General features: G+C 39.6%; 1 protein-coding gene across 6 annotated transcripts in view; it reads right to left on the bottom strand.

Moving 5' to 3' along the window:
- The window catches only part of rusc2 (RUN and SH3 domain containing 2), a 124,031-nt gene that overhangs the window by 28,056 nt on the left and 69,275 nt on the right, over positions 1–26,700 (bottom strand). For 5 of the 6 annotated variants that reach the window (XM_073064368.1, XM_073064371.1, XM_073064373.1 and 2 more), the window contains exons 3-7: positions 18,715–19,506; positions 16,113–16,304; positions 10,048–10,191; positions 9,496–9,572; positions 7,009–7,183 (exon numbers count right to left, since the gene is read on the bottom strand). In XM_073064368.1, the coding sequence (XP_072920469.1) occupies positions 7,009–7,183; positions 9,496–9,572; positions 10,048–10,191; positions 16,113–16,304; positions 18,715–19,506 (1,380 nt within the window). The remainder of the gene's footprint in view (positions 1–7,008; positions 7,184–9,495; positions 9,573–10,047; positions 10,192–16,112; positions 16,305–18,714; positions 19,507–26,700) is intronic. The other variant, XM_073064372.1, reaches the window with a different exon arrangement.

The following is a 26,700-nucleotide window of genomic DNA, read 5'->3' as shown; positions in this document are numbered from 1 at the left end:
CGTTATTAATTACTTAGTTATAGTAATCTTTATAAACTGTAATCATTTAATCGCATATGGTGTCCTGTTTGTTCTTTGGCGAGGCAGGGACATCACACAGCATCCACACCAGCTGATTACCCAGTTTGGTGGGGCCAAAGGCTGCTCCCCCTAGACGAGAACAAGCTGAGCGAGCCTGAGGCAACCCGGGGGTTACATTTGCAATCTGCATCTGCAAAGATCAATTTTAATCAAATGTTGTCAAAACAAAGATCACATGTTCTTCTTGATAAATATGCCCTGAAATTGAAATTCTATCATATAGAACAAATATTTGTCTCTGTTCTGTTTGATTAAGTACTTTTGAACCGATCACTGGTACTTTTCTTCAGAGTAATGTGTGGCCTCTGCTATGTACATTGGTAAGACCCCAGGCAAATTGAGGAATCACTTCGTCAAGCACCTTTGCTCCATCTGCCACAGCAGCCAAGATCTCCCAGTGACTAGCCATTTTAAATCCACTTCTCAATCCCACACTGACATGTCTGTCTACACTTCCGCCACTACCAAAATCAAGGCTAGATGCAGATTAAATGAACAATGCCTCATTTTCCGTCCTGGTAATCTCCAACCTGACAGCATCAACATCAATTTCCCTAACTTCCAGTAACAACTCCCCTCTTTTCCACCCCATTTTATTTTCCCATGTCCCTCTGGCCCCTTCACCCCTTCTCTTCACATTCCTTCCTCCCACACTATGATCTGCCCATCAGGCACACTTTTCTCCCTTTTGTTCCCCAACTCCTCTTTATTCCATGGTCTACTGTCCTCTCTTAGTAGATTTCATCTTGTTCAGAATCAGGTTTAATATAACCATATAACAATTACAGCACGGAAACAAGCCATCTCTGCCCTTCTAGTCCGTGCCGAACGCTTACTCTCACCCTGTCCCACTGACCCGCACTTCTATACCTATCCAATTTTACTTTAAATGACAATACTGAACCTGCCTCTACCACTTCTATGGAAGCTCATTCCACACAGCTACCACTCTCTGAGTAAAGAAATTCCCCCTTGTGTTACCTTAAACTTTTGGCCCCTAACTCTCAACTCATGTTCTCTTGTTTGAATCTCCCCTACTCTCAATGGAAAAAGCCTATCCACGTCAACTCTATCTATCCCCCTCATAATTATAAGTACCTCTATCAAGTCCCCCCTCAACCTTCTACGCTCCAAAGAATAAAGACCTAACTTGTTCAACCTTTCCCTGTAACTTAGGTGCTGAAACCCAGGTAACATTCTAGTAAATCTTCTCTGTACTCTCTCTATTTTGTTGACATCTTTCCTATAATTTGGTGACCAGAAATGTACACAATACTCCAAATTCGGCCTTACCAATACCTTGTACAATTTTAACATTACATCCCAACTCCTATACTCAATGCTCTGATTTATAAAGGCCAGCATACCAAAAGCTTTCTTCACCATCCTATCCACATGAGATTCCACCTTCAGGGAACTATGCACTATGCAACATTATTCCTAGATCACTCTGTTCTACATATCCCTGGCAATACAATATCCCCAGCATATATCATAAAATTTTGCCTCTTTGCCTCTTCCGCCAATCACCTCCTACCATCTCACATCATTCTCACTTACCAACCTCCTCCCATCTACCTACCTTCCCCCCTCAGGTAGATTCACCTATTACTTGCCAATTCATGCTTTTCCCCTTCTCTCCACCCTTTCTTTCTGGCTGCTTCGTTCCAGTCCTGATGATGGTAGCATCTATGTAGAGAAATGAACAGCCTGAAATATCGACTGTTCATTAAGAGAAATGAAGATGATATCTGACCTGCTTTGTGTCGCCTCATTGTATGTAATAAACACTTATCACTAAATTAACGTAAAGCAAATTAGGAGAACAAAGTGATTTAGTTTTTCTAGACATGAAACCCATAAGAAATCTTACCTTTTGTTGTCTTATCTCCCATGAAAACATAAGGAATTGAAGCAGAAGGTCATTGAGCCCTTCACATTTGTTCTGACATTCAGAAAGATCACAACTGACCATTTATCTGTGTTCCCTCTTAGCAACAGTGCTCTGACGTTCCCTTAATTAAGTTCCTTCATCTCACAACATTGTTTTCTTTTTTTGATAAGTGTTTTATCAAACATCTGACAAGCATTCCTCGAATTTCCTTCCCTGGTACAATTTGTTTTGTTTCCTTAAATCTATTTTAGGACTTATGTATTAAAAGTGATGGGTCAGTGTTAAATTTATGTTGACAGATAAAGAACAGGGATAGGTTGTAATCTAGTGATACCAGTATATGGGGTGTATGGGGTGTCCAGGGAGGGGTAGCTGGTGGTGGGCTTGTCGTGCTCTGCCCAGGGGTAGCTCGTCCACCATTGGTCCCCACTTACCACCCAGCTTTCACCTGTGGCTCCAAATAACTGTATGCAACAGCGGCCACACCCAGGTACACCACTTTGACAGGTGAGCTAACCAGGTGAGGTAGCCAGGAACCTCCAACACCGGTGAAGTAGGGATATGCCTACCCCAGCATATGAAGCCAGTTCCAGCAGACTGAGCAAATGAGATCAACCTCGAGATCCAATGGCCAAGAAGGCAGTGCTGCAACACTTTGTGAGGAGTGAAGAGCATGACAAGGCACAGAAGGCATCATGCCTATCCACTGCAGCTGAGGAAGTCTCCAGTCGTGATGATTTTTCATACCATTGGACCAAGATTTTCGAGTCTGAGTGAGTGGAACTGCCTGAGTGCAATATCTTTTTCACAATAAAACTCCTCTCGCACAGGTTTCGGTTGTTGGAAACAATGAACAACCAATACCAGTAAACACATAAGGATAAATGCAGAGGAAAACACATTATTTCAACAAAAGTTGACTTGAGTTTCACTGATGTTGCACAAATCTTACAAGCAAGAGAAAGTGAAATTTTAACCTCCAAAGACAGGTGAATCCACTGCTGGTAGAAGATAAAACTTTAAACTTCCCAAACAAACCACTTCCAATTTTAAGGCCATAAGACAAAGGAGCCATTTGATCCATCGTGTCTGCTCTGCCATTCAATCATAGCTGATCCCTTTCTCCCTCTCCTCAGCCTCACTTCCTAGCCTTCTCCCAGTAAACTTTGATGCCACATCCAATCAAGAACCAATCAATCTCCACCTTAAATACACCCAACGATCTGGTCTCCACAGCTGCCTGTGGTAATAATTTTCACAAATTCACCACCCTCTGGCTAAAGAAATTTCTCCACATATCTGTTCTACCTAGGGAGGCTGCTTCCTTTTGTCCTAGACTCCCCCACCATGGGAAATATCCTTTCCACATCTACTCTGTCTTGGCCTTTCAACATTCAAAAGTTTTCAAAGAGAAACCTCCTCATCTTTCTAAATTACAGCGAATACAGACTCTGAGCTATCAAATTTCTGTATGATAACCCTTTCATTCCTTGAATCATTCTTGTGAACCTCTTTTGAACCCTCTCCAATGCCAGCAAATCTTTTCTAAGATGAGGAGCCCAAAACTGTTCATAATACTCAAGGTGAGGCCTCACCTGTGCCTTACAAAGCCTCAGCATCATATCCTTGCTCTTGTATTCTAGACCTCTTGAAATGAATACTAACATGTGTTATGACCTCAGCCCCCTCCTTTGTGAGAATCGCAAGAGAGAGAGAGAGAGAGAGAGAGAGCCTTACGGTTTGGAATGTGGGCTGGTCGCTCAACAAGACAAAAGCCTTGGACATAGCCATTGTCTTGGGAGACACCTTTGTGGAATAAGGAACTGGCCTACGTGCAGACCCTCAGGGCAAGGTGAGATGGGTGATGGGGGAAAGATTGCCTCGCCCCCCCCCCCCGACCCTGATGGACATCGACAACCCTGCCAGTCCAGATAAAAGGTGGGCTGCCGAGGCGGGGCCTCAGACGCACCAAGGAGACACACGAAGAAGACACGATAGTGCTTCCCGTCGGAGCAGGAAGCCACGTGCGTTAGATTTCGGATCGGGAGTCTGTGGCTGGAACCAAAGGACAAACCGTTTTAACTAACAACAGGGATTTGCTTCGCAAAGACGACGGGCAAGTGTTCCTTCTCTCTCTATCCAACACGTGAAATGTCAGCGGTTCCCGAAACGGGGAAGCCTGCAGACTTTGAGTGACTCTTATACCCAATTGGACTCAGTATCCCCTAGACAACGATAGAGCTCATTTTTTGATTGATTATTACTATACCTGTGCTTTAGATTGAGTTTTGACGATGTATATGATCTGAATGTTTTGTAGTAACCATACGTTTGTGCCCCTTTATAAATAAAAACGTTCATAGTAGCACCAAGCTTCAGCGGACCTATCTATCTTTGCTGGTAAGTCACCCGGTTACTGAGGAACGTAACATATGGCATTTGCCTTCCTCATCACTGGCTCAACCTGTAAGTTAACCTTCATGGTGTTCTGCACAAGGACTCCCAAGTCCCTCTGCATCTCAGATTCCTGTATTTTCTCCATGTTTAGAAAATAGTCCGCACATTTATTTCTACTACCAAAATGCATGACCATGCATTTTCCAACATTGTATTTCATTTGTCACTTTCTTCCCCATTCTCCTAATCTGTCTAAGCCCTTCTGCACCTACCTGTTTCCTCAACATTACCTGCCCCTCCACTAATCTTCAAATCATCTGCAAACTTGGCAACAAAGCCATCTATTCCATTACCTAAATCATTGATATACAGCATAAAAAGAAGCAGTCCCAACATCAATTCCTGTGGAACAGCATTAGTCACTGGCAGCCAATCAGAAAAGGATCCTTTTATTCCCAATCACTGTCTCATACCAATCAGCCAATGTTCTAACCATGCCAACAACTTACCTGTAATGCCATGAGCTCTTAAATTGGTAAGCAGCCTCATGTGTGACATCTTTGCAAAGGCCTTCTGAAAGTACAACATCCACTGCATCCCCTTTATCTATCCTACATGTAATCTCCTCAAAAAATTCCAACAGGTTCATCAAGCAAAATTTTCCCATAAGGAAACCATGCTAATTTTGTCCTGTGTCATCAAGTACTCCATAACCTCATCCTTAACAATTGACTCCAGCATCTTATTAACCACTGAGGTCAGGCTAACTGGTCTATAATTTTCTTTCAGTTGCCTTTCTGCTGTCTTAAAGACTGCAGTGACTTTTGCAATTTTCCAGTCCTTTGGCACGATGCCAGAGTTCAATGATTTTTGAAAGATCATTACTAATGCCTCCACAATCTCTACCACTACCCCTTTCAGAACCATGCAGTTCATCTGGTCCGGGTGACTATGTACTCTTAAGTCTTTCAGCTTTTTGAGCACCTTCACCCTTGTAATAGTAACTGCACTCACTTCTCTTCTTTCACACCCTTCAACATCTGGCACACTGCTATTGTCTTTCACAGTGAAGACTGATGCAATTTTAATGGATTCAAACAACAAGACGTGTTTATCCCATTATTTGTGCCTGAAGGGAAGCAGGAGCATTCTCCCTGGCCCAACACGTTCATCTGTATTCAAGATTTTCAGCCAGGATGTCCAATTCAAACCTCAACCAACAACATCGTGTTCAGATCCCACTCTCTAACACCTAGCTACCACCAGCTACTACCCATGTACTATTATAGGGTAAATTGGACATCCAACCACCACCCATGATGTAGTACATAGAACAGTACAGCACAGCTCAGGGCCTTCACTCCACAATGTTGTGCCAACTTTCTAACCTACTCCAAGATCAATCTATCCCTCTCTCCCACATCATCATCATCATCATCATCAGGTGCCATGCCCAATTTAAGCTTTGACTGCCACGGCCCACACACTCCTGTTTTGGGAGAAGTGGATCAATTCATTGGTATTCATTTCCAGTTCTCTAGCTGCTGTTTCCATCATTATTTGTCTTTGCCTTCCTCTTGCTTTCTTCCCTTCAATCTTTCCCATAATTAACGTGCATTCTAACTCCTCTTTCCTAATCACATGTCCAATGAAGTTACGTTGCCTTTTCATGATCTCAAACATTATTTCTCTTTTTGTGCTTGCTCTGTTCGTGACATCCTCATTAGATATTCATTTCATCCATGATATTCTTTGCATCCTCCTCAAAAACCACATCTCTGCTACTTCAATTCATTTCCTTATGTTACTAGATATTGTCCAACATTCTGAGCCATATAACATAACTGGATAAACGTAACATTTCAGTACTCTGAGGCAGGTTGTCATGCTTAGTTTAGTGTTGGTCAGTATACTCTTTATTCTCGTAAAGGTGTCTTTTGCCATCCCTATTCTTCTTGTGATGTCCATGTCACACCTGCCATCTGATGTCACCCAGCTTCCTAAGTAGCAAAAGTTCTGTACTTGTTTTATGTCTTCCCCGTTTATTCTCAGCCTGCAGATAGGATTCTCCTTCTTTTTAGATATCACCATACATTCTGTCTTTTTGCAATTGATAGACCCATTTTTGCACTTTCTTCAACAACTATATCAATTAACTATATCCCACATAGCCTCCCATTTTTTTCTTTCATCCATGTGCCTATCTAAGAGTCTCTTAAATCTCTCTAATTTATTTGCCTCTATCATCACCTCTTGTAGAGCATTCCATGTACTTGCCATTCTGTGTAAAAAAAAACTTGCCTATGACATACCCCTATACTTTCTACTAATCACCTTTATGCCCTTTCATATTAGCACTTCAAGCAATAATGTTTGATTAATACTTGCAATTTAAGTATTCAGCCACCACACTTGATCTACCCTAAGATACTTTTCTCAATGATTTTTATACTCATCCTACACATTTCGCCAAATTTTATTAAACAGGTTTCTTCTCCGTTTAATAGAAACTGTGTTGATGAGTAATGAGCCACGATTCCACACCTATACATTATGATACAGTAAGAAGCCTTATTTAAATCACAATCTGCAAATTGAGCATTATGACTTTATATAGCAAGTACTAAATGTCATACCAAGCTGAGTGGAAGCTTCAATGACTGTCCATGGCAGGTTTTTCCTTTGTCCTACGATAACATCCAGAATATATGCCTTCAGCCCATCCTGAAGAATATTTCTTATCGCTGGACACAGATATTTAAGTACCAAATGGCCCACATTGGGACTGACTGAACTGTTCCCAAGTTTTGCCTGCAAAACAAAAGCAAAACAAATCAAACATTGTGTTTGAAATGGTGTGGGCAATATATTCCTACACTTGCTGCAAAAAACATTCACACCATTGTAAATGATTCCAGAAATGTGGTGAGCAGTATTTTTGTCAGCAAATCTTGCACTCTATGAAATTTCAAAACATTGGAGTAATATTAGGATGGCAAAGATGAGCATAAGTACATAATAAATTTGAACCAGAGCCTCCCTTCGATTCTATTGCACCCCTGAATGAAATCATGGCAGATCTTCCATCTCAGCATCTCATATTCCTTATTTCCTTCAATAGCTAGAAGTCTCTATTTTGAATGCAATTAATGACTTTTTGCAGTGCTCCAACACAGAGTATTCAAAGTACTCTGAATGAAGAAGATACCATATTTCAATTCTAAACGGTTTGCCATTTTTTCTGACATGGATTCCCCTAGTTCTATTCTCTCCACTGGGGGGGGGGGGGGAGACACCTTTGTTGTGTCTGTCCTATTAAGAGCCCCCCTCCAAGAATTTGCATGTTTTAGTGAGGTTCCTGCATTCTTTCAAATGCTGGAGAACAGAGGCCAAGTTCATCAATATCCCCTCCCATGACAAGTCAGTCATCTAGAGAACTTCCCCGCATTCTTTCTATTATTATATCCATCTTCAGGAGGGATACCAAATTTAATATAATAATCTAGTTGTGGTCTCACCAAGTCTGCAGTAAGAAATATTTTTTCCTGTACTTAAATCCTCTTGCAATAAAAGGCAATGTACCATTTGGTTTTCTAATTGTTTGCTGCAGCTGCATGTTAGTTTTAAGAAACTTTGTGTACAAGTTCTCAGTTCGTTTTGAACATCAACATTTCACAACCTCCCACTATTTAAAAACACTCAACATTTCTTGATTTTTAGCAGAATGCAGAACCTCACGTTTTTCCACATTATATTCCAGCCATGTTGTGTTGTTCACACATTTAGTTTTTTCGTCTTTCCTTAAAGCTTCTTTACATCCTCCTCAATGTTCATTAGCGAGTTTTATGTGATCAGCAAACTTGGAAATATTACATTTGGTGCTCTCACTGAATCATTAATATAATGTGTATAGTTGGGATCCAAACACCAATCTTTGCAATACATTACTGATCACACCTGCTAAAGTTTCATGTTGATTAAAATTCAATATATGAACACAGCAGGGTAAGTTGATTCAAAAAGAACTTTTGACAAATAAATATGATAGTAACTTAAAACTTATTGAGAAGATGTCAGTAAGAGAAGGGCTGAATGGGGGGGGGGGGGTGCTGGTGTGCCAATCATTTATTCCCAATTTAGCAATTATCAATAGATCATGAAGGGATAGAGTCAAAGGGGTTGAATGACAAGCAGATTATTCCTCTCAACGTATACTAAGAGACAGTGCCTGTAAAAAGTATTCACCTCCCCCTTGGAAGTTTTCATGTTTTATTGTTTTACAATGTTGAATCACAGTGAATTTGTGGCTTTTTTGACATGATACCAAAAGAAAGAGTCTCTTTCACGTCAAAGCGTACAACAGATCACTGTACTTGAGATGGTTCTTGCTTCTTATCCTCCAAAACCAAATGAGCGTACTTGTAGTCAAGGCAGCACCTCAGTATGTATCTTCAGTCTGTCATGATGTTCATGATTAATTTGTTGCACTAACCAGTCTGCACAGCTAATTCTAAGTGGTCAAAAGGCAAATCTATTTACAGTATAATTTATATAGGGATTAGACAGGGAACCAGCTAAAGAATTAGCAGGAAAAATAGGTGATAGGAGATAATGTAAAACAGGAAGCTTCAATGTAAAAAACTTAATGTTCTGACCCATATGTGCTGCCTTTAATGGCTCATGCACCATTGGAGCCATGGAAATTTTTTATCATGTTAAAAAAACAGAGATTATAGGGACAGATAAAACAATGATTCTTTCCACCAGGAATAAAATACTGACTGATTGACTGTCTGAAACACATAGCCAATGGAAGTGGTAGCAGCAAATACAATTGCAAATGTTGAAGAAACATTTAAGCAAGCACATAAACAATAAGATATGAACCTTGTGCAAGCAGATAGATGGCATGAATTTAGTTTGGAATCATGGTCAATGCAGATATTGCGGACCTGGTCCTGGTCTCGTAATGACTGTACTATATTTTACGTCATAAAATATGAAATATAATAAAAAGGTTGAATAGAAAAATAATTACAATCAAAATAGAAATTAGCTGATTTTCATTGAAATAAATTACAAACTGGGAAAGTACTAGTAAATAGTTATTACATTTATCTTACCTTTACACCAGGATCTCTACTTGTTCCAAAATGTGCTACAATTAGATCAACAGCAGTATTCACAGCTTTAACAAGGCCTAACAGGAAAGAAAAGGGAGTAATAGTACTGGTTTTCCTACTGTTAGGGTTTGTATTGCTATTTTAAAATATGGTTATCAATTTCTCTCTTTAGAAAAATCACTTCGATAATCACTGGAATGGAAAGTTTTATGCAACAAAACATATTAAAAATTTATAGAATATTTCATATGATACATTTTATTATTCTGCAATCATGGAAACTATTTAACTTGTCACTGATTTCATTCATTGGAAATATTTTTAAGCATGAAGTTTTACAATCCAGTTGAGTAGAAATAATTATTCTGATAGGAAGGTAACTGTTACCACATAAAATGTTTGTAATGTTAGATGTTGATAAGCTGTAACTAAAATCCCCATGAATTAGTTTAAAGTATACTTTATATTACATTTAGAATAGTGAATATCTCTGATGCTGTTACTTTCATTAAATTATATCTGATATTGCTTACATCAAATGCTGGCTTATACCTTTCTTCTGTAGTATATCTATGGAGATACTTTCAGAGGTTCCATCAGGTGACAAACAGAACTCTGCAGGGGGCTTCTCAGCCAGCGAAAAATAATCAGGAAAGAAATCACTGTAATAGCTCTGAAGCTGCTTCACAGATTGGCCTACAATTAAAAAAAAGATTGTATCAACAATTGCTTACATAAATTTGATATGTTAAAAACTAAAAAAAGTATCATCTTTTCCAACTAAAGCTAATTTTCATAATCATAATTCTAAACTTAACTCATTCCTTGTGTATTCTACTCTATACATAATAATGCAATCACTTGAGTTGATCTACACAGATTTAACAGACTAGCTAATGTCAACTTGAACCGAGCAGGAAGCTTTCATATTCAAGACATTTCTTCGCTAAGGATGAAAAACTCTAACACCTAACAATGTTCTGGAAGCAGGCATAGGGAAACTATCTACAATCCATAATGGATAGTAAAAAATATATTACATGTGCACTGAAAAATGATGAATAACTTTTAATATAGACAAATGCAGAATGTAGCCTTAAAAGAGGGCAACTCCATTAATACTGATGTCATGTACGATTGTTTGCATAAGGTTGATGAGTAGGAGCAGAACTTTGGGTTAAAATTATAAAAATATTGCAAGGGCAATAAAGGAATCAGAAATTCTATCCTTTTAGGATCAGTACACAGTACTGATCATTATTTACACAGTAGTTGGTCTTTATTTCCACACACAAACCAATGCAAGGAATGCCTACAAAAACAAAAAAAATTACAGAAACAATTCTCAGCTATCATAAGAGACTAAGGAATCCCTGGGTATTTCATTTTGCAGGCCATCTATCAAATATAGTAGATAGGCATCTGTCCCTTGGTAAGGGTCACACTCATAGTGGGTCTGCACAAATCATTGTACAGAATGTCGATAGTTCCCTTTGTAATTTCCAGCCATAGTTAGCGCAAACCATCCCATTGTGTTACCAGCAGAATCATTATAATTCAGTTCAACAGTTTTGGTGAATGATTACCAATCCTTAGTTGAACAGATACTTTATTATATATTTATGTTATCTGGTTCAAATATATCCAACGATAGAATCTATTTTTCCATATTTCAAAGCCAATTATTATTTCCTTGCTGTCTCTATATATCTATTTCTATTTTAACCTATACCAACTGTTTACTTCTTTTAATTTAGATGAATGGGGTTGGCTTAAGTGATAGGGACTGGACTGGATTAATATTAAGTACCCAAGAAACTGCTGCTTACGAACACTAGTTGGGGGTGGAACTACGAAGGCACTTAACAGTGACTCCTTCGAACTCATCTGCAGAAATAGCTTAATTTCTAACTTTAATGTCTTTGTTTTCCTTTTTCAAGGTGTATCTGTCAGAGATACTTACCTAGCATCACCCTAGAGCTACCCTCGGACTTCGGTTCCTTATGGTGGTGGTACCCACTCCTGGGGGCTCACAACTGGCCACTTTTGATATCCCAAGGATGTGGCCTAGAAGACAAGCGCACCTTCAGGGTTCTGAGGCTTTGCAGACCTGTGGACAAGCCAACTCTGTGCCGGTACCACTGACTGAAGTGTCACTGAAGAAAGTGGAAAGTTGGGAACAGCGGTTCTGCTGTCAGGGGCTCTGTAATCAGCAAATCGTGCACTTTCTTTCTCTCTCCCTCTCTCTCTCTCATTGGTGGGGAAGAGTTTGTTGCCTAAACTTGAGTCAGAGAACTCGGGGGGGGGGGGGGGGGTGACGAGGCAGACTTTATCATTGCAAATCAACGAGTTGCTTTGTTAGGTCTCCCCTCTTGCTGTGAAAGGGTGATACCTTTCTGTTCCTTTATTGGAGAGAGAGAGCCTGTGGTGTGTTGAATTGTTGGATGAACAATTAGTTTTGGTTGTACTGCAGATAATGGTCTTTCTTGGAGGCTTTGCTATTTCCTTCTTGGTGGGTGAAGAGTACTGATGCTTTTTTTGCTGCAGTAAGTTGCAGATGGGGAGGGTCATTGTTTTGCTACTGTTTGCATGGGAGAGGGAGTAGGGGGGCTTTGGGGTTCTAAAATTTTTACTGTCGCTCATTCTTCGGGGCACTCTTCTATTTTTGTGGATGTTTGCGAAGAACAATAATACAAGAATTTCAGGTTGTATTTCTCTGATATTAAATGGAACCATTGAACTATTAAATATACCCTTTTTGCTACGAACATAGCTGCCTTTTTCCAGTGCACTCATCAATGTTAGATTATAAAGGCCAGGATTATCATGGAAACTACCAAGAGAGAACTGTTTCATCATTATCAATGTTTTGTTGTGTATCTTCTTGCGTCTGCTCAGGAAATCCTGCATTTCATGAATATTAAACATCAATTACATCCTATGTAAGCTGTTGTTGCATCTAACTATTGGACCACTGATTAGCAGGGTGATGCTTGCAATATTCTGAAGTTACTGTATGTCTTGAGCACAGAGTTTAGAATAACAATAGCCAAAATGTCATTCACATCAACATTCAGATGACTGACAAAACTGGAATAAATATTTGCAAAATTTTAGATGGATCTGGTACAGATCAGGATTTAGGATTCCTGGTCCAATCATCATCCAAGTGTTATTGAGGTGAGTCAAAGAATAAAAACTTAAGAGGAATTCAGCTGATCAAGCAGTATCTGTGATGGGGAAAAGAACTGCTGACTTTATCAGGACAGGAATTCCTTCCTCCTCACCAACTCCATCCCACAAAGATGCTGCCTGACCCACTGAGTTCCTCCAGCAGGTTTTTTTGTTGTTCCAGATTCCAGTATCTGCAGTCTATATAGGGTCTTCAATGAAAAACCAATGCTCGCAGGAGACTGTTGATATGTTAAACACATCAACAAAGCTGGAAATATTGCAAGCTTTATAGCAGATAGTACGACTCAGTAAAACCAATGAAAATGAAGTGAGACTAATTTAGGTAAATACCCTTTTGTAAGAACACAAAAAAACGAGTAGATCACCTTGCCACTCAAGCCTGCCCTGCCATTCAATATGAACATGGCTAATGTGCCCAAAGTCTCAACTTCACCTCTGTGGCAGTTCCCTACAGCCCTCTATTTCTCAACTTTTCAAGATATTTCTACTTCTTGTTTAAATATTTCTAGTGACTTAACTTCCACAGCCTTCCAGGGTAGACAGCATCAGAATTTAGCAAACTCTGCAAGAAGCAATTCTATGTACCTCAGATTAAAATGACCACTCCCTTATCTTATAATGATGTCCTCTTCTTCAACGTTCAACCAGTAGTGGAGACATCTCAATGTCTACACTGTCATGCCTTCCCTTAAGATCTTGTCTGTTTTTGTAAGATCAATCCTCATTCTTTTGATCTCTAAAGAGCACAGTTATAAATTCATTGCTGGTAAACATAGCTCAACCCTCTCGCCCCAGGAAACAGCCTACTGAATCTCTTTAGGAGTGCCTTAAAGAATTCCTTGTAGACTAGGGGTTGCAGACATTACTTCCTTGCAGTCTACAATCAGTCTCCTCCTCATGGAAAGATCCCTGGGATCTGGAGCTGGAGGGCCTTATTTCTTAGGTCATGGATTGAACACTGTAGCCTTCCTTTCCCATTGGATTCAAAGATAAGGAGACTATCAGGACTAGAAAGGCACACCAAAGAGTTAAAACACTACAACATACAAAGAAGTCATAAGACCTTAAAACGTAGGAACAGAATTAGGCCATCTGGCCCATCGAGTCTGCTCCACCATTTAATCATGGCTGATCCTTTTTCTTAATTTCCTCTTCAACCCTAGTTCCCAGCCTTCTCCCCATAACCTTTGATGACATGTCCTATCAAGAACCTATCAATCTCTGCCTTTAATATACCCTTAAATACAACGTGGCCTCCACGGCTGTATGTGGCAACAAATTCCACAAATTCCCCACCCTTTGGCTAAAGAAATTTCTCCACATCTCTGTTTTGAAAGGGCACCCCTCTATCCTGAGGCTGTGCCCCTTGTCCTAAACTCTCCCACCATGGGAAACATCCTTTCCATATCTACTCTGTCTAGGGCTTTCAACATTCTAACGGTTTCAATGAGATCCCCCGTCATCCTTCTGAATTCCAGCAAGTACAGACCCAGAGCCATCAAACACAATAACCCTTTCATTCCTGGAATCATCCTTGTGAACCTCCTCTGGACTTTGTCCAAGGCCAGCACATCTTTTCTAAAGTCATGTTTTCCCCTCCAAATTTCCAATCCCTCTGTCTCCTGTTAGTTAATAACCAACAATGTCTGAACTATGTCTCACTGGTCCTAAAATTAACATGAATCAAAAGTGAAAAGTAGTAAATTTCCACTGATAAAGGATGAAAATGAAAGAAAAATAGTATGGAAAAGGAATAAGGAAAGATTCTAGAATTTAAGGTATTAATAAAGTTAACGCCTACAGTACCCTGAAAAAGTTTTCAGCCCCCAACCCTTTGTTCACATAAATGAGTATTACAATTAGGAATGTTAATCAATTTAACTGAAAATTTTTATTTGTGTATCACCTGCTTTTTCAAAGTAGAGCCCAAAAAACAGGGAAAATTGTAAAGCATGAAAAACTAAAAATTCAAAAACTGAGATGTCAGCAGTTCAAAAGTATTCAGCCCCCTTTTTCAGTACTTAGTTGAACCACTTCTCACAGATACTACAGTCTTTTTGGACAAGTCTCTATTAGCTTTGCACATCGTGATGGAGCAAGATTTGCTCATACCCGCTTGCAAAACTGCTCAAGCTGTGCCAAGTTAGTTGGGGAGCATGCAATGGAAAGCAACCTTGAAGTCTTGCCAGAGATCTCCAATCGGGTTATGGCCAGGACTCTAACTGGGCCACTCAAGGACATTAATTGTCTTCATTTGAAAGTATTCCATAGTTGCTCTGGCAGTGTGCTTCAGGTTGTTGTAGTGCTAACAAATAAACTTCCTCCCCAGTTTAAGCTTTCTGGCAGAGGTTAGCAGGCTTTTTTTAAATCCAAGATCTCTCCGTATTTAGCAGCATTCATCTTCCCAACAATCCTGATCAGATTTCCAGTCCCTGCTGCTGAATGGCATCCCTGTAGCATGATCCTCCCTCCACCATACTTTTACCTTAGGGATGGTGTTACTTGGCTGATGCACAGTATTAGATTTACACCATATGTACAGCTTAGTGTTGAGGCCAGAAAGTTCCACTTCAGTTTCATCTGACCACAAGACCTTCTTTCACATCTTTACAGTATCCTCTAAGTGATGCTTTGCAAAGTCTTGATGGGCATGGATATGCCTTTTTTGTCCTTGCCACTTTTCCATAAATACCCCTTTTATGCAAGGCCTTCTGAGATTATGGAGCCATGAACTTCACCTCCAGCTTCAGCCACTGACTTCTGCAGCTCCCTCAGAGTGACTGCTGGAGTCACAGTGGCCACTCTTACAAGTGCCATAGTTCCCCGATGACTAAGTTTCAAGTGGCAGCCTGATCTAGGCTGAGTGACTGTGGTTTCATACCTTCTCCACTTTTTTCACGATGGACTGCACTAAACTCTGAGATACACTCAGATGGCCTTGTACACCCTTCCCCAGATTTGTTTCATTTCCCTGTCTTGTCTTGAATGCTATTTTGTCTTTATTTTGATTTAGTCTATTAGGAATCTACCATTCTGTTGGATTTTACAGAGAGGGGATATTTATTCTTATGAATTCATTGAAAACTAGTAATCCTACAATTTTCTACATCAAAAATTTGAGTGAGTTGGTAAGGTAATATACAGCATTGCACTTGAGGAAAGTTGGCATAGTAATCACAAAGGGATGAATACTTTTTCAAGCTCACTATTTTGATTTTTAGTATCGAGGAAATGGTTGACAAGTTTTGGATTTTTTTCTTTTGATTTGACATGATGCATATTTTGTAGATTAGCTCAAAAATCCCTACTTCAATATATTTAAAATTTAGAAAACGAGACAGTAAAATGTTAAAATAGTTGTGGGGGTGAATACTTTTTCAAGGCACAGTAATTAATTCAGAAAGTGCAAAACAAAACTGCACCATATAGCCTTGAGCGAACATGGTTAACACCATTAGCGCCAGAAAATTCCAGATAGGCAGTCTTCTTGGTTATCCCACGGCCTGATTGCTTAGGCTCCAAATTGCAGCCAAATCCTGTTACACGATCAGGACCAAGGGGATTTCGTCTACGATATTCCCTCCATTTCAAAGCCAGAGGTGTAAGGTGATTAGCTGGAATAATTAATAGATGGAAAACACAGAAGAGCGAGAGAGAAGTTTAGAAAATGAAAATGCACAAGAAAAGGTTTCACTCTGATTAAGAAAATACTTTTGCATTAAACTTAAATACAACTCAACCAACATAACTGGATTGTTGTTAAGAATCATCGGTCCTGATTTCATTACTTTGGCTACCAATTTTGCATTTTTACCTTAATTAATGAAGCTTAACTATCTTATTTAACTTCCTGTTCCCACTTATGTTTGCAAGGATTCTTTTACAATTACTGGAAAATAATAACCTTTGCCTTGTAACATAAACATTTATTTCGCATATATGTTTACTTTGAAATGACTTTGTTGGTTCAAGAAAAAATGGCCCATTCTAAATACTGAGGCCAAATAAACCATAAAATTCCATTAATAAGTTACAATTGTTGTCAGTAACTGTGAACAGTTTGATCCATATCCTGCCGAAAAGCAGTAGCAATAGATTAGAAGCAGTCCTTGTTCCTGCTCTACCATTCAATAAGATCATGGCCAATCTTTTACTGTACTGCTAGTTTTCTGCATTAATTTCATTTCCTTTGATTCCTATTATATTTATTTTTCTCTATCTTGAATATCCTCAGCAAACTGAACTTTAACTGAAACAGTCTTCCTGGATACAAGATTCCAAAATTCCCTGTAACCCTGGTGAAGAAATTTCTTCTTACTTCTGTCCAGAAAAGCCAATTACTTGAGATTGGGATCTCTGGTTTTCAATATTCTACTTGGGGAAAATATCAACTTGTATCTATTCTGTAATGCAAGATAAGCATGTATATGTTTCAATGAATTGCCTCTAATTTTTCTGTACTGAAAGAACACAGGCTTCCTCTACTTAATCTATCCTCTATAAACCCACTATCTCAATCCAATAAAGCCATGTTGCAATTCCTCTCTCACAATTAGACTGTACCTTACATAGGATGATCAAAACCTGTATTCAGTTTTTCAGATGCAATTTCACCAGGGCCCTATGCACTTGGGACAAGATGTCTTTAATCTTAGAAGTTCTCTTATAACAAAGGCCATCATAATTGCCCTCCTAACTGCCTACTGAATTTGAATGTTAACTTTCAATGATATGTACATGAGGATGTACAGGTGGTTCTGAATAACACCTTTCAATCTCACCTATCCCATTTTCTGTTTCTTTTTAACCAATGTTCATGACACTACATTATATTCTATCCACTAGAAACCTGTCTGCTCACTTATCCTGTCTATATCCTACTTAATTAAGCCTCTCCGCATACACTTTGTATCATTACAATATCTGGATATATTACATAATCCATTCATTGATATAGATTGCAAACAGCTGGTCCCAGCTCAGCTCCTGAAGTATTACAACCACTTAATAATTTGTTTTTTCCCTACTTTTCCTTTCCTATCTATTAACCAATCATTAAACTAGACCATATCTGTGCCATTTAATTTTACTTAATAACCTTTCTCACGGCACTTTATTTAAGGGCTTCTGAAAGTATAAACATGCATTATCTGATTCACCGTAACCTATTCCACTAATTACAACTGCAAGAAGTTCATAGGATTTGTAAAATATGACTTCCTTTTCACTAATCTATGTTGACTTAATTCAATTCTATTATTATTTTCCAAGTGCCTGCAATCAATTTCTTACTAATGAAGACTACTATTTTTCCAGTACTGATGTCAAGCTAACTAGTCTAGAGGGAGTTTAAAAGGAAGCAGTTCAGTCCATCAGATTCATGTTAGATCCCAACAGCATGAACTCATAAGTCCTATTCCCTATTTGTATTTCTCTTACATGCCTATCAAGTCCTCTAGATCCCCATTATCTGGGGCTGGAGTTCTCTACAATAGCCAATTAATTAGTACTCTGACTTCTTTCTTCCACATTTTGTAACTAGTAGGAGTATACATTTTTTATATCCCAATCCATGGGAACTGTTCTAGAACTGATGGAGTTTTGGAAGATGACAAAATGTTCGGCACAGCATTATAGGCCGAAGGGCATGTATTGTGCTGTAGGTTTTCTATGTTTCTATATCTTTCAGAATGGTAGGATGTAGATTATCAAATACTGGGAATTTATTGCCTTTCAGTACCGTTTATTTCTCCAATACTATTTTCTCTAGTGCTAGTCTCTTCCAGCTGCTCATTCACTTATTAGTATGCTGCCAGAGGATACATTTATTCCTTTCATATCTTGGCACCTACAACAAGGTCAAATCAGCCAAGTCAAGCTTTAACAGAAGTGAATGAATAGCTAGGATTCTCACTAGGACAATCATTTCAACAGACTGATTGGAGCTAAAAGACATTGTAATAAATTACTTCAGATTTTGACATTCTGTTGTGTTACTTTTAGAAAGAAAAGTCAGATATGTACCAGCAGTGAAACCTGATGCCACATGCTGAAGTAGTGCTGCTTTTCCACCTCTGCTTCTGTTATCCCATTGATGGTTCATATGATTCTTGATACCATTTACCGTTCTGATAGCTGGTGATGGTAACATTGTTTTCTGGGAAGAACAAATGGAGCTCTGTGCAGTTTGAAAGTTTTTGTCCTCTTTATTGTGGGTCTCCTTCGGACTCCTCCTTTCATCTCTGACCTGTGGAAGGTGGCTTTTGTTTGGTGAAACAACCTTTGCTGGAGGTGATCGTATTGGAAGGAGATTTGCAGATAACGGACAGGATCTACTCCTTGGAGGGTGGCTACCAAAGTTTCTTTCTGATGACACTGCAGAAGATGACGAGTCTCCACTCTGCAAGATGGATACATCATTTTTTATAGGTGAGTAACTACCCAACGGTGAGGGCCTAATTGCATCTGGCATGGGTCTCCGTAAGCAGTACTCATTTATGGGAAACGTGTTCCCTGCTTTCTCATTCTCATTTGTGCTGAATCCATTCTGTGACTGTCCTATTGTTGCTACATTTTCCAGTGACAACATGCCACCAGAAGAACTAGATGATCCACTTGAATGCTCATTTGTTGTCAGCTGACTGTTTTGAATACTGTACATATACGTAACTGAAGATTTACTGTGGTTTTGCACTGGCCGAACCCTGGGAAGTTGTTTGCTCAGTGGATGGTGAAGAATAAAAGGTTGAATGGGCAACGTAGTAGGACGCTGCTCTTTACTATAACGAATAACTGCTTTGTCTTCTGTTCCAGCACCTGTGGTACCAAAAGGAGATTTAAAAAAATGAGAGATGACCAGGACCGAAAAACAATAGACAAGAAAAGTGGATTAAGTAAGTTTTAAAAACATTTAAGTTGCCCTGAAAGAAAATTAGTGAATGAGATTTTTGAAAACACATTTAAATGAAAAGAGAGCTCATAGATAATATTTTTACAACAAAATTATGTTCGGAAACAACGCTACAAATGACAAATAACCATACCATGCATCTTTATTAGTGATTCTTACTCAACAAGAGAATTGTAAAATTTTAACAAAGAGTAAAGTTTAGAATTTGTTCAACATATTTTTACCATTTGATGTGGTTAAATGTGGTGTTTCTATGCCAGTTTTGAGGATGGGGGGAAAGGGTCCGATAATGTAATGCAAACGGGCAATTTTGGACCCTGTATGCATACTTGTACACACAGCATAGAGGAGATTTTGCCTCAGTGATCTCCTTCATGGTGGAGAAGGGATACTGAATGGAGAAGAGATGACCTGGGATAGGATTGTGGTGGTGGGGATGTAGTTATGAGTGAGGTGATGAAATGGACCAAAGGGAAGGGTTGTAGATGGATAAAGAGGTAATCAGGATGCGGACACATGGCATAGAGGAGTGGTGTTGTTGGTAAAGAATAGGAGACAAGAAATTTGGGAACACAGAAACAAGTTTTAACCAGTGGGTTAAGACCTGCTTCTACAGTCAAGGCCTGTAACAATCATAAGCTAACATACACAGTAGGAACAAGGCAAGTGCCATACATCATACACTTCTTAACATTATTACTCTGTCACTGAGATCCGTACTCAATAGCCTCCATAAAGAAGTTCACATTTCGTATCCCATTCTTGAAGTACGCTGTTAGTTTTCTAACAGAATTCCACCATGCAGTGCATAAAATACAGGCTATACGATAAAATTCCTACAGTTTGGAACCTAAAAGAGAGTGTAATAGTAGCATAATACCATGTAGCTTACAACACAACGGTAACTATCTATATTGTTATGCAGAAGAAGGCATTAAGAGGATTTTTAGTCAATGTCCTGCAATTACATTTGATGTAGCTGAATAAGCATAATAAATATCTCTGACCTAAATAAGTCATCTTCCTAACACTCTTGGTTTAGCGTTCTAATACTGATAAATACTTACAGCCTAAAAACAGGCCAGTTGTCTATCAGAATCACATAGATGAACATGTCAGTAATAAAGATGATGCAAAGAAACTGCGAAGGGATATAAACCTATATAATTGGATAAGAAGACATAAGGTAGGCATATGAAGTATAAGGTACTTAAGTGTAATAGTGCTTAGAAGAATGAAAAGAAAATAAAGATGTAAGGATCCTTGTGGATGAATCATAGGACGTCTCATCATATGATATATTAGTCAAATAAATGTAATGTCATTCTTCATTGGTAGGGGATTCAACAATCTTCAAGGGAGTCTTGTTTGAGTTACACCATGAGTTTCACTCTTTAAAAAAGGGGGAAGAGAGTAGAAAAGAAATTATGGGACAGTTAGCCTAATCTCAGTGGTTGGGAAGATGGAATCAATTGCTAAGGATGAGGCTATGGAGTACACGGTGACACAGGGCAAGCTAGGACAAAGTCAGCATGGTTTATTTAAAGTAAAATCTTGCCTGATGAACCTGTTGAATTCTTTGAGGAGATTAAAAGGAGGATAGATAAAGGGGATTCAGTGGATGTTATATATTTGGATTTTAAGAAGGCCTTTGACAAGGTGCCACACATGAGACTGCTTACCAAATTAAGAGCCCATGGTATTACAGGAAAGTTACTAGCATGGTTAGAGCAATGTCTGATTGGGAGGAGGCAGTGAGGGGAATAAAAGGATCTTTTTCTACTTGACTGCCAGTGACTAGAGGTGTTCCGCAGGAGTTGGTGTTGGTACCACTTCTTTTTATACTGTATATCAATGATAGATTATGGAATAGATGGCTTTGTTGCAGATGATACGAAGATTGGTGGAGGGGCAGGCAGCGTTGAGGAAAAAGGAGACTGCAGAAGAATGGGCAAGAAAAGTGGCAAATGAAATACAATGTTGGAAAATGCATGATTGTACACTTTGGTAGTAGAAATAAATACGCAGACTATTTTCTAAACGGAGAGAAAATCCAAAAATCTGAGATGCAAAGGGTCTTGGGAGACCTTGTGCAGAGCAACCTAAAGGTTAACTTGAAGGTTAAGTCAGTGGTAAGGATGGCAAATACAATGTTAGCACTCATTGCAAGAAGTCTTGAAAATAAGAGTAAGGATGTGAAATGCTCTGGCTTTACAAGGCACTGGTGAGGCCTCACCTTGAGTATTGTGAACAGTTTTGGGCTATTTATCTAAAAGATATGCTGGCATTGGAGAGGGTTCAGAGGAGGTTCTCAAGGATGACTGCAGGAACAAAAGGATTATCATATGAGGTATGGTTATGGTTCTGAGCCTAAACTCACTGGAACTTAGAAGGATGAACCTTTATGAATGTTGTAAGATAGTAGATGTGGAAAGAATGTTTCCCATGGTGGGGGACTCTAGGACAAGAGGGCACAGCCTCAGGATAGAGGGGCATACATTTAGATACAGAAAGATACAGAAACATTTCTTTAGCCCGAGGATGGTAAATTTGTGGAATTTGTTACCACAGGCAGCTATGGAGGCCGGGTTGTTGGGTGTATTTAAGGCGGAGATCCATAGGTTCTTGATTGGCCACGGCATCATAGGTTATGGGAAGAAGGCAGGGGAATGGGGAATGAGGAGCGGAAAAAAGGATCAGCCATGATTGAATGGCAGAGCAGACTCGATGGGCCAAATGGCCTAATTCTGGCTGTAAGTCTTATGGTCTTATGGAGATTGTCCCTGGAGTACTTTGATCACAGGAACAGTATCCATGACGGAAATGAGCAGTCAGTGTTTTGTGCTGAGACCCTTTAACAGGGTGAAATGATGACTGCTCACTTCCCTCCATAGATGCTGCCTAACCTGCTGAGTTCCTCCAGTAATGTTTTGTGTGTATTTCAAGCTTTCCACATCTGCAGAATCTTTGGTGTACAGGTTTGGTCTTCCTGGCCATGAAATGATATACGGTACCTACCTCAAATTATAAACAACTAAGTTTTAACTGATTGAGTTTTGGAAAAGTCAGATTGCATTAAGAATAAATTTTAATCAATTTATCCTACATTTTCTGAAATTCAGAAGATAATCAAAGAAATGTATAAAATTCTTATAGAGCTTAAGGATATATTGAAAGAATGTTTTTGCTGCCTGAACATTAAATGCTTGCAAACATAATCAGAATACTTTGGAGAAGGAAGTCCGAGAATCGGAGCACGAGTGCGATGGGAGCCATTTTGATTTTTTCTTCTTCTCATCGGAGTTAAGAGAGGCGGGACTGCACAGGCGGGTGATGTTGGGCAGTGAAGCGCGGAAGATTTAAAAGGTCAGAAATCCTGATTCGGGTTTAATTTGGAGAAGGAAGTCCAAGAATCGGAGCAGGAGTGCGGCGAGAGCCATTTTGATTTTTTCTTCTTCTCATCAGAGTTAAGAGAGGCGGGACTGCGCAGGCATGTGTCGTCAGGCAGTGAAGTGCGTAAGATTTAAAAGGAACCCAGCCTTATACAGCCGGAAGGGTCGTTCTGCGGGCAGCAGAGTGAGCCAGGAGCAGAGTGAAGGCTTAAGGGCTTTGGCTCAACGGACGAGGCAAGGTAGGTTTAGGTTTCAGTTTTTCCTGTTATTTGAGGAAAGGGGGAATTATGAGTGTAAGGGCAGCTTGTTCTTGGTGTTGAATGTGGGAGGTCCTGGAGTCTCTTAGCCTCCCGGACGTCCATATCTGCACCAGGTGCGCCAAGCTGCAGCTCCTAAGGGACCATGTTAGGGAACTGGAGCTGCAGCTCGATGACCTTCTTCTGGTCAGGGAGAGTGAGGAGATGATAGAGAGGAGTTACAGGCAGGTGGTCACACCGGGGCCACGGAAGGCAGACAAACAGGTCATGGTTAGGAGAGGGGAGGGGAAGAATCAGGTAGTAGAGAGTACCCCAGTGGCTGTACCCCTTGACAATAAGTACTCCTATTGGGGGGGACAGCCTACCTGGGGGAAGCAGCAGTGGCCGTGCCTCCGGTCAGATTCCGGCCCTGTAACTCAGAGGTGTAAGGAAAAGAAGAGGAAGGCAGTAGTAATAGGGGACTTGATAGTTAGGGGGTCAGATAGGCGATTCTGTGGATGCAATCAGGAGACCCGGATGGTAGTTTGCCTTCCTGGTGCCAGGGTCTGGGATGTTTCTGATTGCGTCCAAGATATCCTGAAGTGGGAGGGTGAGGAGCCAGAGGTCGTGGTACATACAGGTACCAATGACATAGGTAAGAAAAAGGAAGAGGTCATGAAAGGAGAATATAGGGGGTTAGGAAGGGAGTTAAGAAGACTGCAAAAGTAATAATCTCAGGATTGCTGCCTGTGCCATGCGACAGTGAGAGTAGGAATGGAATGAGATGGAGGATAAATGCATGGCTGAGGGATTAGAGCAGGGGGCAGGGATTCAAGTTTCTGGATCATTGGAACCTCTTTTAGGGCAGGTGTGACCTGTACAAAAAGGACAGGATGCACTTGAATCCTAGGGGGACCAATATCCTGGCGGGGAGATTTACAAAGGCTACTGGGGAGACTTTAAACTAGAATGGGTGAGGGGTGGGAATCAAATTGAAGAGACTAGGAGAGAGGAGGTTAATTCACAAATAGAGAAAGCTAGTAGACAGTGTGTGAGGGAGGATAGGCAGGTGACAGAGAAGGGGAGCACTCAGACCGAAGATGTAGGGGAGAAGGGAGAAAAAGATAATAAAGTTGTTTGCACCGTTAGGGATAAACAGAGAGTAAGAGGTGGAAAGTTTCTTAAATGCATCTATTTTAATGCTAGGAGCATTGTAAGAAAGGTGGATCAGCTTAGAGCATGGATTGATACCTGGAAATATGATGTTGTAGCTATTAGTGAAACATGGTTGCAGGAGGGGTGTGATTGGCAACTAAATATTCCTGGATTTCATTGCTTCAGGTGTGATAGAATCGGAGGAGCAAGAGGAGGAGGTGTTGCGTTGCTTGTCAGAGAAAATATTACAGCGTTGCTTTGGCAGGATAGATTAGAGGGCTCATCTAGGGAGACTATTTGGGTGGAATTGAGGAATGGGAAAGGTGAAGTAACACTTATAGGGGTGTATTATAGACCACCTAATGGGGAGCAACAATTGGAGGAGCAAATTTGTAAGGAGATAGCAGATATTTGTAGTAAGCACAAGGTTGTGATTGTGGGAGATTTTAATTTTCCACACATAGACTGGGAAGCCCATTCTGTAAAAGGGCTGGGTGGTTTGGAGTTTGTAAAATGTGTGCAGGATAGATTTTTGCAGCAATACATAGAGGTACCAACTACAGAAGGGGCAGTGTTGGATCTCCTATTAGGGAATGAGATAGGTCAGGTGACGGAGGTACATGTTGGGGAGCACTTCGGGTCCAGTAAACACAATGCCATTAGTTTCAATATAATTATGGAGAAGGATAGGACTGGACCCAGGGTTGAGATTTTTGATTGGAGAAAGGCTAACTTTGAGGAGATGCAAAAGGATTTAGAAGGAGTGGATTGGGACAATTTGTTTTCTGGGAAGGATGTAATAGAGAACTGAAGGTCATTTAAAGGTGAAATTTTGAGGGTACAGAATCTTTATGTTCCTGTTAAGTTGAAAGGAAAGGTTAAAAGTTTGAGAGAGCCATGGTTTTCAAGGGATATTGAAAACTTGGTTTAGAAAAAGAGAGAGATCCACAATAAATATAGGCAGCATGGAGTAAATGAGGTGCTCAAGGAATATAAAGAATGTAAAAAGAATCTTAAGAAAGAAATTAGAAAAGCTAAAAGAAGATATGAGGTTGCTCTGGCAAGTAAGGTGAAAATAATTCCAAAGGGTTTCTCATGATTTCATGATCCATCCAAGCTAGAGAGTAAATTTTTAATTATGTTTTGTTACTGTGAATGAGTAAAAAATATGAAAATTTTATTAGAGTTTGGTATTACTCAGGTAGTTAACTTTTTGACTGAATAATTTATATTTCTATTAAGATGAAAATCACATCTCTTTATATTCAGATGATCTTTGTGTTTTGGACATTATGTTTCATCAATTACCAAGGTAACTCATCCAAAGGAATCCCATATCCAATATTATGTGCCAATAAATCAGAATTTTCTTCAGAGCAAAAAAATTGTTAGCAGATCAGTTCCTTTAGAAATTATGAGACTGTATCAAATGGAAAAAATTATATAACATACAAGATTTATGAAGAATATTAATTTTCTCATGTTTTTCTGAGGAGGGTAGATGTCAGTGGTGCAGTGGTAAGACACCAGTTCTGAGGTAGTGGTTAATAGCAATATCTGGTATGATCTGGTTCCATAACCTTTGCATTGGATATAGTCATTTGTTAAAATCACATGGAGTGAATCTTTTTATCTTGGAGAATAGCTTCTTTTGGAATGAAACAAGAAATATGAGAAAATAATTAACATCTCTTCAACTAGATGGCATATCCAACAGTGTTGCACTACCCTCTCCTCCCTACCCCCGAGTGGATTTGAATTCACAACCTCTGAAATCTGTAAGAATACTACTAAGAGATGTTGACAATGGGCAGATAAACTGTAACTGCTGGATGTACTTTTTATTGAGGTTAACAAGGCAGTTCCCATTGAAAATATATAGATCACTCTTTTACAGTGCTATACAACTGCTGTACAGCATGACTAAACAAATAAATCTTAATTTGAATCTGAAAGCATGTTTAACCCAGAGAAATCACTATGGTGATTAACTTCACTTCCATCAGATTATTAGACTAATATTTGCTGTGGTGAATCAGAATTGTGACAAAGACTTAGGTATTGAAAAACTTGCACAAGAATGCCATTGTGTCCTCCTGGGAAACATAGTTATAAAACAACACGGCCAACCTAAGAGGTCTGTTAGGTAAGAAGTATATGTATATACATCTTTATTCCTTCTCTCACAGCCCTTATCTGCATTGCTCCCCACTACCAGAATACTGTACTGCTTGCTAGTCTTAGAGCAGAGTGCCACCTACCTCCATCATTCCTTCACATCCCTTCATGATCGGCAGGTTAAAGTGGAATTTTCTTC

The sequence above is a fragment of the Hemitrygon akajei genome, chromosome 13 (genome assembly GCF_048418815.1).
Source record: "Hemitrygon akajei chromosome 13, sHemAka1.3, whole genome shotgun sequence".
In the NCBI taxonomy this organism is placed as follows: Eukaryota; Metazoa; Chordata; class Chondrichthyes; order Myliobatiformes; family Dasyatidae; genus Hemitrygon; species Hemitrygon akajei.
This window is presented reverse-complemented; position numbering and strand designations above follow the sequence as displayed.